Raw genomic sequence first — 12,558 nt, 5'->3', positions numbered from 1 at the left:
TGTTCTTTTAATGTTATTTTGTCTTTTTCTTACGTCACATGCATGTTGCTGGGGAATTTTGCTAGACTAGGCTGAAATTTGCTGCTTTTCTTGTGTGAAATGATGGAAATTTGTCTTTTATTAGTGTTGCATCATGTCATGGGCCATGTTTGAAAAAGTGAATGTTCCTAGAGATATTTTGTTAAAATTTTATCTCGTTAAGTTATCACATATTGCATATCGAAGTATAAAGACCTTGAAGCAAAGGTCCCATGCCCTAATTGCCATGCTCAACTGTTCTAGAGGCCTCCTTGACCAAGTGAAATCACTCCAAGCATTGGAATCATCTTGACTTCATTTCTCCCAAAAGATTAGGCATTGGTCCTCTATAGGTGATCACCAAAAGCATAATCTTTATCACCTCACCCTCTTTCTTCTAGGCCTAGCCTCCATAGGGGTCTTAGGGCATCAAACTTCTCACAAGTTATCCATCAAAAAAATTCAATCTCCTAGCCTCTACTGCATTGTTGTGACTCCTAGGAGCCCTACAAATTTGAAGCCATTCCAACGGTGGGATCTTGAGATACTTCAAACCCTAGCTCCGAGATTGTTTCTTTCCCTTTGATTCTCTTGATTAATGACCTCATTGGGATCATTGTATTAAGATTGTTGAATATTCTTCCTTTGATCCTCTTCTTCCCCTCAATTAGGTCAAGCATACCCTTGATTGATAAACTCTACCCCCTTGACCTAATTTTGGGTCCACTTGGTCCCGTGTGGTCTCACAACGTTTTGAAGATAATTTCACAAAGGCTACTTGGAATCAAAGTTTTCACAGGGATCTCTTAGACTAGGTCCCTCCTTCACAAGTCCTATTTGCAAAAACCTGGCCCTTGAAATCCCCCTGGCCCTTCTTAGAGAGCTTTACAGCTTGCTTCTCAAGCAAGCAAGCCACAAGATTGAGTCTCTCCTGTGAATAGACTCTTAGGAATCACTCTTTACCCCTTCATTGACTTATTCATCTAGTGACTCCCTTCATGCCGGGTCTCCTCCCATCGGTGAAAGTCTGTAAAAAGTAGGAAGCTTTCTCTGAGGTGACAGTGGGCTATTGCTCCATTGTTTCCCTTGACCTAGTAGTTGTCCCTTTAGGATCCCCTGCTAGTTTGAGCGATAACAGGCTCCACATGTACCATGACACGAGATATGCTCTGAATTTAGCAATCTCTCAATTAAAGAGACATAGCAAGAATGGTTACACAGTCGTTCTTGAATCTTTACAAAGGCAAGCAACAAGTTCATAAATTCATAGATATTTGTTTGAAGTCCGAGAGATGGTGTTAAAATTGGCAACTAGGGCCAAACTCCATGTGGGTCATCTTATTTATGGCAGCTGATATTTTCCTTGGACTCCTCTCATCGAGAGGTGTAGGATTGATCTAAAGATCATCCAATTCCGATAAGTATAAATGGAGTTATGAATTTATTTGTGTTATAAGACAATTCGTCAAGGTCGGCCAGCAACCAAATAAACCCCACATGTGCTCAACGTTTTAGTATAAAAGGAGATGACTTAATAGTCATTTCTACACACACTTCTATCATGATTTCTCTCCACTTGTCTTGGGTTTTAGTGGAAGAGAAATCTAAGAGTGGAAGCCCTAGAAGTTGGAGGAAAAGAGGTTGCCCTAGCCGCAGCAAAGAAGGCAGCCCTAAATGTTGTTCTAAGGCAGCCCTAACGCTATCCTAAAGGAAAGCCTAAACGTTGTTTTAAGGCAGCCCTAATGTTGTCCTAAAGGCAGCCCTAAACGTTGTTCTAAGGCAGCCCTAATGTTGTCCTAAAGGCAGCCCTAAACGTTGTTCTAAGGCAGCCCTAAATGCTGTCCTAAAGGCAGCCCTAGGCTAGATAGTGCTGCAAAGATGCATGGACAGCAAGGCTACATAAGTGTTGCAAAGATGCATGGATAGCAAGGCTAGATAGTGTTGCAAAGATGCATGGACAACAAGGCTACATAAGTGCTGCAAAGATGCATGTACAACAAGGCTAGATAGTGCTGCAAAGATGCATGGACAACAAGGCTACATAAGTGTTGCAAAGATGCATGGACAACAAGGCTACATAGTGCTGCAAAGATGCATGGACAGCAATGACATGGTGACATGGCAGCAAAGGTACATGGTGCTGCAAACTCATTGGACAACACAATGATGGGACAGCATCTTGTTGGGACAACACAATGATCAATGACATTGTGACATTGTGCAGCAGAGATACATGGGACATCTAGTATTTAGTGCAGCAAGTTCATGGTGCTCCAATAGTATGGTACATGGAACAACAACAACAACAAGGTGCAACAAGCATAGTACTGCAAGCACATTGGGACAGCAGTATGGTACTTGATGCAGCAACCACATGGGTGACAGCATGGTCCTGCAGTGGCACGAGGTACAACAGTGCTAAACACTGGGACAACAATGCAGCATAAGGTGCAGCAGTATGATGTGTACAACATGGTCATAAGGTCCAGCATTGTGATGATGAGTGCAGCATGGTGCAGTGAGGTGCAGCGTGACGACGAGATGCAGCACAATGATAGGTGAAGGAGTCACCTTGGAGAATCAGTTGAAGCAGCATGTCTTCAACTGATCTCATGTATCATCTTCTTAGAGAAGATCTATTCTCTTATCTAGATAAATCAAAGTGTTGACTTATGTTGTAAATGTACTATCCCTCTCTCTCTCTGCTGAACTATTGAAGAACATATAAGAAGAATTGATCAAGGGTTTCCCCACATTGGTGTTTGTCCCTGGCTAGTGCCACATCTTGTGTCCTCTTGTCTTGGCTTGTCTTCTGCAATTTATGTTTATGTTCTATCTGCAGTTTATTTTAATGTTGATGTGATTGCTAATGTAGAAAAGGTTTTGAACTAGCTGTGAAAATTGAAATAAATTGCTCCAAGCATAGAACATACCTAAAATTAACATGGTATCGAAGCTGAGGTGAAGACAAATCCCAAGCAAGAGTGAAAGAGCAATCACCAAAGACAGTTGAGAAAGGACAAAAGGATCAATGGATTCCTCATCCCTCTTCAAATTCGCCAAGGGTGAAGTCGAAGCAGAGAATATTATCAGAATGGTGCAGCAAAAGCTTCTGATGGCCCACCTAAAGATCACTTCAATGGGAAGTCTGGATCTAAGGGTGGAAGGAAAGGCAAATGCCTTGGTAGTAATAAGTCCGACCATTATGTGAAGGAGTGTCCAAATGGTAGGGACACATCACTTGATGAAGACAACAATCATTCCAGGGACATCTTCAATGATCAGAGAAATGACTGGTAATGCAGGTCATCAAGGAAACGTGCGACTCTTCAAGAAAGCAAGGAACCCCAGGTATGAAGAATCAAATGTTGTTTCTAATAAGATAAAGAAGCGTTATCTTGTATTGGCCCTCTCCTTCAGATTCTTTGGTAATTTGGCTTATTGATTAGTGCTTCAAGGCATTTCATCAGATAGAAGGGTGATATCTCTAATTTAGTAGATATGGAAACAATCATGGGATTATACTTGGAGCCGATGCCACCTATCCTGGAAAGGGTGTAGGGACTGTTACCCCTAGATTGAATGAGGGTAACTCGATTCATTTACAAGAATCTCTTTATGTACCTGATCAGAAGAAGACCCTGGTGTCCATTTCAGCAAATGGAAGTCAAAGGTTTCAGGGTGGCATTCATCGATGAAAAGGTACGTGTTTGAAAAGAAAATTTTTAAAGATGCTTTTACTCATGGGTTCAGGGTTGGAAATTTGTATCAAGTTGCAAGATGGTCCATTGGAGACCATGTCAGTTGTCACATTTCATCTATAGCACTAGAGGTCTACTTATTATGGGGCCCTACCTGATGTGAGTCAGATGGTGACAGGGATGCCTGAATTCAAGAAGAGCATGAAGATACATGTCCGAGATGTACCAAAGGAAAATCTTACAAGGGGACCATTCCCCTCATGTAGCAGGTCCACGGGTTTGGAACAACTCGAGGAGTTTGAGATTCATGATCAAGAATCTCATGTATACAGGTGGAAGAAAGCCCTCTATGGCTTGAAGCAAAAAACCCCAGGCATAGTATGAGAGGATTGATAGCTGTTTGATGAAGCTGAGATTCACTAGGAGTGAAATTGATCCAAACCATTGCTCGAAGGTTGTGGATGATAGACCTCTCATACCGGCACCTTCTGAGGACGACCTATTTCTGACAGGTGCAGACCCTCTCATTTGCAGAAGTAAGAGGGAGTTGGATTCCGAATGTGGAATAGTAAACTGCAAGCCCGTGACTACCTCGTGGATCTTAACTTTCAGAAGTTATATGGTAGTGATGTTGGACCAGATTTGGGAAATGCCTCTGAGTTTCATAAACTCATTCGCATTGATGTTCTTGGTGAACTTCTGTCCGGATATATGTTTTGCAATTAGCATGGTGAGCTCATGTTTGATTGAGCCTCACTGGATTGGTGCCAAGAATCTTCTGAGATATCTTCGGGGCACAATCTATCATGGATTGAGATACACTGCCGAAAATATGAAGCTGCATGATTATTCGAATGCTCACTGGACAGGCAGTGTGGAGAATCACTAGAGCACTTCTCAATGCTGGTTCTCTTTGGGTTCTGCTTCGATATCATGGATGAGCAGGAAGCAGAAGTCGGTTGCTATAAGCACCACCGAGACCGAATACATAGCTACGAGTATGATCTCGTATGAAGCTGCCTAGTTGTGGAAGCTCTTCAGTGAGTTGTTTGTACACATGATGAATACCACTGTGATCCTTTGTAACAACCAAGGGGGGATTCGATTGTTGAGGAATCTCATATTCAATGATTGCTCCAGCAGATAGACATCAGATACTACCTTATCTGGGATATGGTAAGTCGATGAGTGAGGAGGCTCCATCGCATTGACACTGATGTACAAGTCGCAAACTTTTTGTCAAAGCCCCGGGGAAAGGTCAAATATGTGACTTTCCCGAACAACTTGGAGTTGTTGAGAGACCTTCTTATAAGGGTCTTGCATGTTGCATGCATTGAGCTCTGGGAGCTCCGGGGAGCTTAGGGTACTTACTGGAGCAACACGCGACCATAGGGCGACTCACCCTCCCCTAATGGTGCGCTGTGTATAGGTGAATGGCTTAGCCTTCCCTGTGATATCCCGTGGCGACTGTGGAACAGGATGATTAGTTCTCATGTGGGCCACGATGATTAGTTCTCCCTTGGCGACTGTGGGACAGGGTGATTCGTTCTCCTGTGGACAGGATGATTAGTTCTCCTATCGAGGCATCCTACCCATGCAGTCTAGGACTCATGGGAAGTACCTCTCATCTGATCAATGAGTAGGGAAATGGGTTTAGGGACCATTAGTAGTACTATCGATGGACGCATCGTTGTATCTATCGTACTCCCTATGCTAGGATGAACTCCATTGATCTGAGATCAATGAGATAAGTATGAGTGGTTTGAGACACTCTCTTGTGATATTGATCTGGGATCAATGAAACTGACTTCGGATCAGTAAGAGTGGTATGACACACCCTCTTCATATGGAACTGACTTCGAGTCAGTAGAGAATGGTATGAGACATTCTCGATCAATTCTTCTTCTTCATGGTTCAGCAGAGTAGAGCTTAGCAGAGCAGAGCAGAACAGAGCAGAGCAGAGTAGTGCAGGGCACTGATGGCAGAGATAGTACAGTCAGACAAATGGATCACCGGATGGAGTTCTCCCTAGTTGACAGGGAGTGTTAAAATTGGCAACTAGGGCCAAACTCCATGTGGGTCGTCTTATTTATGGCAATTGATATTTTCCTTGGACTCCTCTCATCGAGAGGTGTAGGATTGATCTAAAGATCATCCGATTCCGATAAGTATTCATGGAGTTTTGAATTTATTTGTGTTATAAGACAATTTGTCAAGGTCGGCCAGCAACCAAATAAACCCCACATGTGCTCAACGTTTTAGTATATAAGGAGATGGCTTGATAGTCATTTCTACACACAAATATATCTTGATTTCTCTCCACTTGTCTTGGGTTTTAGTGGAAGAGAAATCTAGGAGTGGAAGCCCTAGACGTTGGAGGAAAAGAGGCTGCCCTAGTCGCAGTGAAGAAGGCAGCCCTAAACATTGTTCTAAGGCAGCCCTAATGCTATCCTAAAGGCAGGCCTAAACGTTGTTCTAAGGCAGCCCTAATGCTGTCCTAAAGGCAGCCCTAAACGTTGTTCTAAGGCAACCCTAATGCTATCCTAAAGGCAGCCCTAAATGTTGTTCTAAGACAGCCCTAAATGTTGTCCTAAAGGCAGCCCTAAACGTTGTTCTAAGGCAGCCCTAATGCTGTCCTAAAGGCAGCTCTAAACGTTGTTCTAAAGCAGCCCTAAACGTTGTTCTAAAGCAGCCCTAAATGTTGTCCTAAAGGTAGCCCTAGGCTAGATAGTGCTGCAAAGATGCATGGACAACAAGGCTACATAAGTGCTGCAAAGATGCATGGACAGCAAGGGTACATAGTGCTGCAAAGATGCATGGACAGCAATAACATGGTGACATGGCAGCAAAGTCACATGGTGCTGCAAACTCATTGGACAGCAGAATGATGGGACAGCAGCTTGTTGGGACAACACAATGATCAATGACATTGTGACATTGTGCAGCAAAGATACATGGGATATCTAGTATTTAGTGCAGCAAGTTCATGGTCCTGCAATAGTATGGTACATGGAACAACAACAACAACAAGGTGCAACAAGCATAGTGCTGCAAGCACATTGGGACAACAGTATGGTACTTGGTGCAGCAAGCACATGGGTGACAGCATGGTGTTGCAGTGGCACAAGGTACAACAGTACTAAACACTGGGACAACAATGCAGCATAAAGTGCAGCAGTATGATGTCTACAACATGGTCATAAGATCCAGCGTTGTGCTGATGGGTGCAGCATGGTGCAGTGAGGTGCAGTGTGACGACAAGATGTAGCACATTGATAGGTGAAGGAGTCACCTTGGAGAATCAATCGAAGCAGCATGTCTTCAACTAATCTCATGTATCATCTTCTTAGAGATGATCTATTCTCTTATCTAGATAAGTCAAAGTGTTGACTTTTGTTGTAAATGTACTATCTCTCTCTCTCTCTCTCTGCTGAACTATTGAAAAACATATAAGAAGAATTGATCAAGGGTTTCCCCACATTGGGGTTTGTCCCTGGCTAGCGCCACATCTTGTTTCCTCTTGTCTTGTCTTGTCTTCTGCGATTTATGTTTTTGTTCTATCTGTAGTTTATTTTAATGTTGATGTGATTGCTAATCTGGAAAAGATATTGAGCTAACTGTGAAAACTGAAATAAATTGCTCTAAGCATAGAACATACCTAAAATTAACAAATGGCCTTCAATGCCCTTAAAGAAAATGCATCGATGTAGAATGCGGGGCTTTGATATGTTGGTGAATTGACAGCTAAGACATTTTTAAGCAAAAATTTTAATAAATTTTATGTTACTCAAAGAACCTGGGCCTTGGAACTGGAATGCTACGTCTTGACCATATTGGAGTATAACGAACTTTTATTCCGTCATGCACAAGTGATACATGTTTTAAAGCAGAAATCTAGCATGAGTAATCTTAAGCTGATTTGCAAAACACAGAGGGTCAGGAGTTTAGATTTGCAACCTTGGGCTTCTGTTTTGTCTAAAATATGTGTTTCAGTAATTTCAAGTCTGTGTTTCGACTTTTATGTGTGCATTGCCCAAGACTTCAATTCAGAATTTGTACCATTGACATTTAAAAAGCGATTACAAATAACCTGAAGACCACAATTCTGAGATGCAAAGAGAATTATTAATCCTTTCTCCATCTCGTAAGCAATACTTGATTTGTAGCCTCCAAGTAGACTTTTAACATTTTGTACAGCAAAAAAAAAACGCATGGCAACCAAAGTCAATGATGACACTTCGTTTGCAGGTAGAGCCAAGTCATAAACAACAACTTGGACACACTGCCAAAACACATTATCGTCTAGACTATTACTATGTGAATGCAGTTATTCTGATTTATAATGACCTGACTTATATCATATGACCACGATTCTCAGATGCAAAGAGAATTATTAATCCTTTCTCCATCTCGTAAGCAATACTTGATTTGTAGCCTCCAAGTAGACTTTTAACATTTTGTACATCAAAAGAAAAACACATGGCAACCAAAGTCAATGATGACACTCCGTTTGCAGGTAGAAGTCATAAGCAACAACTTGGACACACTGCCAAAAAACATTATCGTCTAGACTATTATGATGTGAATGCAGTTATTCTGATTTATAATGACCTGACTTATATCATCCAATGTAATACGTTGTTCTCCCCTCCATTATGATGTGAACTGTAAATCTAATTTCATTTACATTGTGAATTGTATCTTTTGGGTATTGAAAACCCTCTGGCCCCATTTCTTGTTTCCTGGGCATTTCTCATTATGGCTGACACAGAAGTCCATGGTTGGTTTAAAACCCTTGATTTGTTAATCTAAATGATAGAAAGACCTAGTTTTTCAAATGAGTAGATCCACCAACCAAGCATGACCTTGTTATTACCCTCAAGGAATGGAACTAGCCTTGTCATGGTAACAACAATAGGGATGTTTTTAACAAAATAATAAGTAGATAGACTATAATGATCGAAAGTTCATGACAATTTGGTGCAGCCCTTCCAAGCTACAGTGAAAATATATGTGCCTAGTCAAGCATGGAGTTAAGTTTCAGGCCAGCTCAAAATCAAACTTTTAGAAATGAACGCAACTGAATTTAACTAAAATTGTTTCAGATGAGATAAAAATCAAATTCTCGGAAATCAAAGCAACTGACTTTAATTCAATGTCACTTCAACCCAAGTGACAGTTCGAAGTAATTTCCTCGCTTGAATGTGACTTCCTATAATTAAACTGTTTGCATTGTTGTTGTTTTGATTCTAACATAACTAACAGTAAAAACACGCCCCGAGATTATTTTCTGGACTCGAACATGGGCATTTTCTTTAAGCCCGAATATCGTTTAAAGAGGAAGATCAATAGTGCAAAAATGGAGTTATGACAATTTTCCCCTAAATACGATAGCTCAAAATGATAGCTCCAGAACAGCAAAGAGATTTTTCAAAATTCCAAATTTCTTGAATCTGAAATTGACCTTTTCAATAAAAATGTCCGAAGCTGCTTACAAAGTGGGAGGCTATTATACTGGGGAAGAGACCAGCATAGAGCATTCCGTGAACCACTGTGTCTTTGAAGCCTGCCTTCTGAGCACTAGCAGAATCGAAATGAATGGGGTTGCGGTCGTGGCTAAGCTGTGAATAAGTCAATACTTCTTCATGTCTAAAAGCCCTTTCGTTCCTCAGCGTGTCCCCTTCCTTCAACTGGGTATCCAACGAGGTCGAGAGAAATGCTCGAGTAATTGCTATTGTGATTGGTGGGGGAAATGGAGGTGAAATGCAGAGTAGTGTATTCCGAAATGCTTTCATGAACTTCAAACGCATCCTTTCAAAATAAACGGAACGATGATCGAATTCCTTTCACAGTGAAAAGCAAGATTGTCTCGGTGTGCTCTACTGATTTTCAATTTAGTTACTTTTATATTATTTCTCTTTGGAATGTGACTTCGTTATCTTATTTCTCTCTGCAAATTTTACATCGGTTTGGATCCAATTCCCTTCGAAGAGTAACCAGATTTCCTCCGTTACGTTTAGTAGTTTTCTATTTGATTTATTCGCTGGATCATTTCCATGCTGAAAATAGGTGCGAGTGCCCTCTGTCGGGACTGATATTCAAAAGTTGTACTTTAAGACATGGATAATAACCATTTTATGGGTTCTAATTTTAGTCCATAAAAAAATTTAATATCTGTTATTATTAATTTAATATTTTTTAAATATTATTAATTTTTTAAGATTTATAGAATTATGTATTTTTTAAATTTTTATTTATTGTTTTATAAGTATGTTTATTTTAAAATAGATATCTAAGGATTTTTGTGATCTCAGTATGGGGTAGATCATGTAAACATGTAATGTTTAACATTTAGTATTTTTAATCTAGTTGATTTTATTTAAAAATCAACTTAATTATTACTATGTATGAATACAATATAAATTTAAAATATGACGAGATTTAGGAACACTTAAAAAAGAGGTATGGTAAATAAATATAAATATAAATAAACCAAACTTATGGTAAATAAATAAAACCTTTTTATATACTTACTCCATAGGTATAGTCAATAAATATAAATATAAATAAACTAGAAGTGTGGTAAATAAATAAAATCTTTTTTTACATTTATACCTTAAAACTCTTTATATTTACAAAAACCTCAAAAAATGGTTTTATTTAGGTGAAGCTTATGGGCCAAATACCACGAGACAAATTATTACTAATACCATGAGCCAAATGCCATATCTATAAAAGAGGTATCGTAAATATAAAAGAAGCATTAAGAGGTATGGTAAATAAATAAAAATATATCAAATAGTATTAGAAATCAACATCTAATTATATAATTATTACTAATACCATGAGCCAAATGCCATATCTATAAAAGAGGTATCGTAAATATAAAAGAAGCATTAAGAGGTATGGTAAATAAATAAAAATATATCAAATAGTATTAGAAATCAACATCTAATTATATAATTATTACTAATACCATGAGCCAAATGCCATATCTATAAAATAGGTATCGTAAATAAGTAAATATAAAAGAAGCATTAAGAGGTATGGTAAATAAATAAAAATATATCAAATAGTATTAGAAATCAACATCTAATTATATATGAAGCCTATGGGCCAATTACCATAGACCAAATTATTATTAATACCATGCAAAAAAAAACATTATTAACCCTAATATTAATATTAAAATATTATTATTATTATTATTATTATTATTATTAAATCTAATATTCATATTAATATATTATAGTATTAAATTTATTAACTTTAATAACTTTGGATTAATACAATTTTAAATTTGTTATATTATAATATATATTAATATATATCTATATATATATATATATATTAACTCTAGATATATATGGGAGGGAAGATCAAAGACATAAAGTGATAGAGGTGGAGAGATAGGGGAAATGACAAGGGAGAGATGAACATAAACTGAAAGACATGGGAGAGGACGAATGAAAAGAGAGAGAGGGAGAGGAGTGAGAGAGGTAGAGAAGGGTAAGAGAGGGAGAGGGAGACATAAAGTTGGAGGTGGGACATAGAGAAGGAGAGAGGGAGGGAGATAGTGAGAGGATTGGAGGGCAGAGAGAGAGAGAGAGAGAGAGAGAGAGAGGAAGAGAGAGGGAGGTAGGAGAGAAAGGGAGAGAGAGGAAGGACGAGAGAGAGAATGAGAGAGAGAGGAGGAGAGGGAGGGATAGAGAGATGGAGTTGGATGGGGAGAGAGGGAGGCAAGAAGAAAGAAATAAAGAGTAAGAAGTAGAGAGAGGGGGGGAGTGGCAAGGGAGAGATGGATAAAGAGTATGTATCTTTAAGGGTGAGATAAAGAGACAAAGAAGGAGAGATGGAGACAAGGGAGGAGAGAAGGAGAAAGGGAGGGATATAGTAACACAGTTGGAGAGAGAGAGGCGAGGGGAGGGGGGGCGGGTGGCAGGGAGATAGAGGGAGGCAAGAGAGAAAGGGAGAGAGAGAGGAAGAGGGTGATGGGGAAGAGAGAGGATTTGAGGGGAAGCCTGGCGAGCCCACCCGAAGGGGTCGCATACCAATCGACTTAACTGTAGGAGCCTAATTATGATGGACCCAAGGAGAATTGAACTCATGCCTCATGAAAGAGGGTCAATGACTTTGCCGAGAGATTCAACCAACTGGGTTACTCATCAAGACTAAAGAACGACACACACACACATATAGAGAGAGAGAGAGAGAGAGAGATTGGCATGGAGCTGAGGCTTGGTCACTTTGCCCTTTTCTCCCTTAAGCAAAGGCTAGAAGGATAATTTATTAATCCTTCTCAACCATCATACTAATAACTATATTAACACTAATGATAATATTAATACTAATGATAATAATAATAAGTTTGGTAATAATAATAACAACAACAACAACAATGACAATGGAATGAATGAATGAATAATAATAATAATAATATCTCTTCGTCTTCTTTTAAAAATGTTATTAATCTCTCTAGTAAACATTTTGGTCCTTTTGTTTTTAATCTTTTAAATAAGGGTCTTAATTTTTCCCTCGCCCCCAATAAGATTCTCATTAATGACATTATTTGCAACATTGAATTTGGTATTAAGGACCTTCCTGATAATGTTAAAGAGGTTATAAGGCAAGACTGTGTTATCGTTCTTAGGAAGGCTAAGCCTCCCAAAAGAAACATTAGCAAAGATGAATTTCTTGCCCTTAAAACTTTAAAGGATAACCCCGACATTGTCATCCTTAAAGCTGACAAAGGCGGAGTAGTTGTCATTCTTGATAAATCAAACTATTCGAACAAAATGATTGACCATCTCTATAATAGTGGTAGTTACATCAAGCTTAA

At 39.2% G+C, this 12,558-nt stretch overlaps 1 protein-coding gene across 1 annotated transcript in view; it reads right to left on the bottom strand.

Moving 5' to 3' along the window:
* Positions 1–9,818, bottom strand: part of LOC149265012 (hydroxyacyl-thioester dehydratase type-like protein) — a 103,789-nt gene extending 93,971 nt beyond the window's left edge. The window contains exon 1 of the mRNA XM_089391126.1: positions 9,215–9,818. Within this exon, the coding sequence (XP_089247252.1) occupies positions 9,215–9,529 (315 nt within the window). The 5' untranslated portion in view covers positions 9,530–9,818. The remainder of the gene's footprint in view (positions 1–9,214) is intronic.
* Between the last annotated feature and the right edge of the window lie 2,740 nt (positions 9,819–12,558).

This window comes from Pinus tabuliformis, chromosome 6, assembly GCF_031772625.1.
Source record: "Pinus tabuliformis cultivar Carrire ecotype Pingquan chromosome 6, CPIR1, whole genome shotgun sequence".
Lineage (NCBI taxonomy): Eukaryota > Viridiplantae > Streptophyta > Pinopsida > Pinales > Pinaceae > Pinus > Pinus tabuliformis.
Note: the sequence above shows the minus strand (reverse complement) of the source record. Positions and strands in the feature narration are given on the sequence as shown.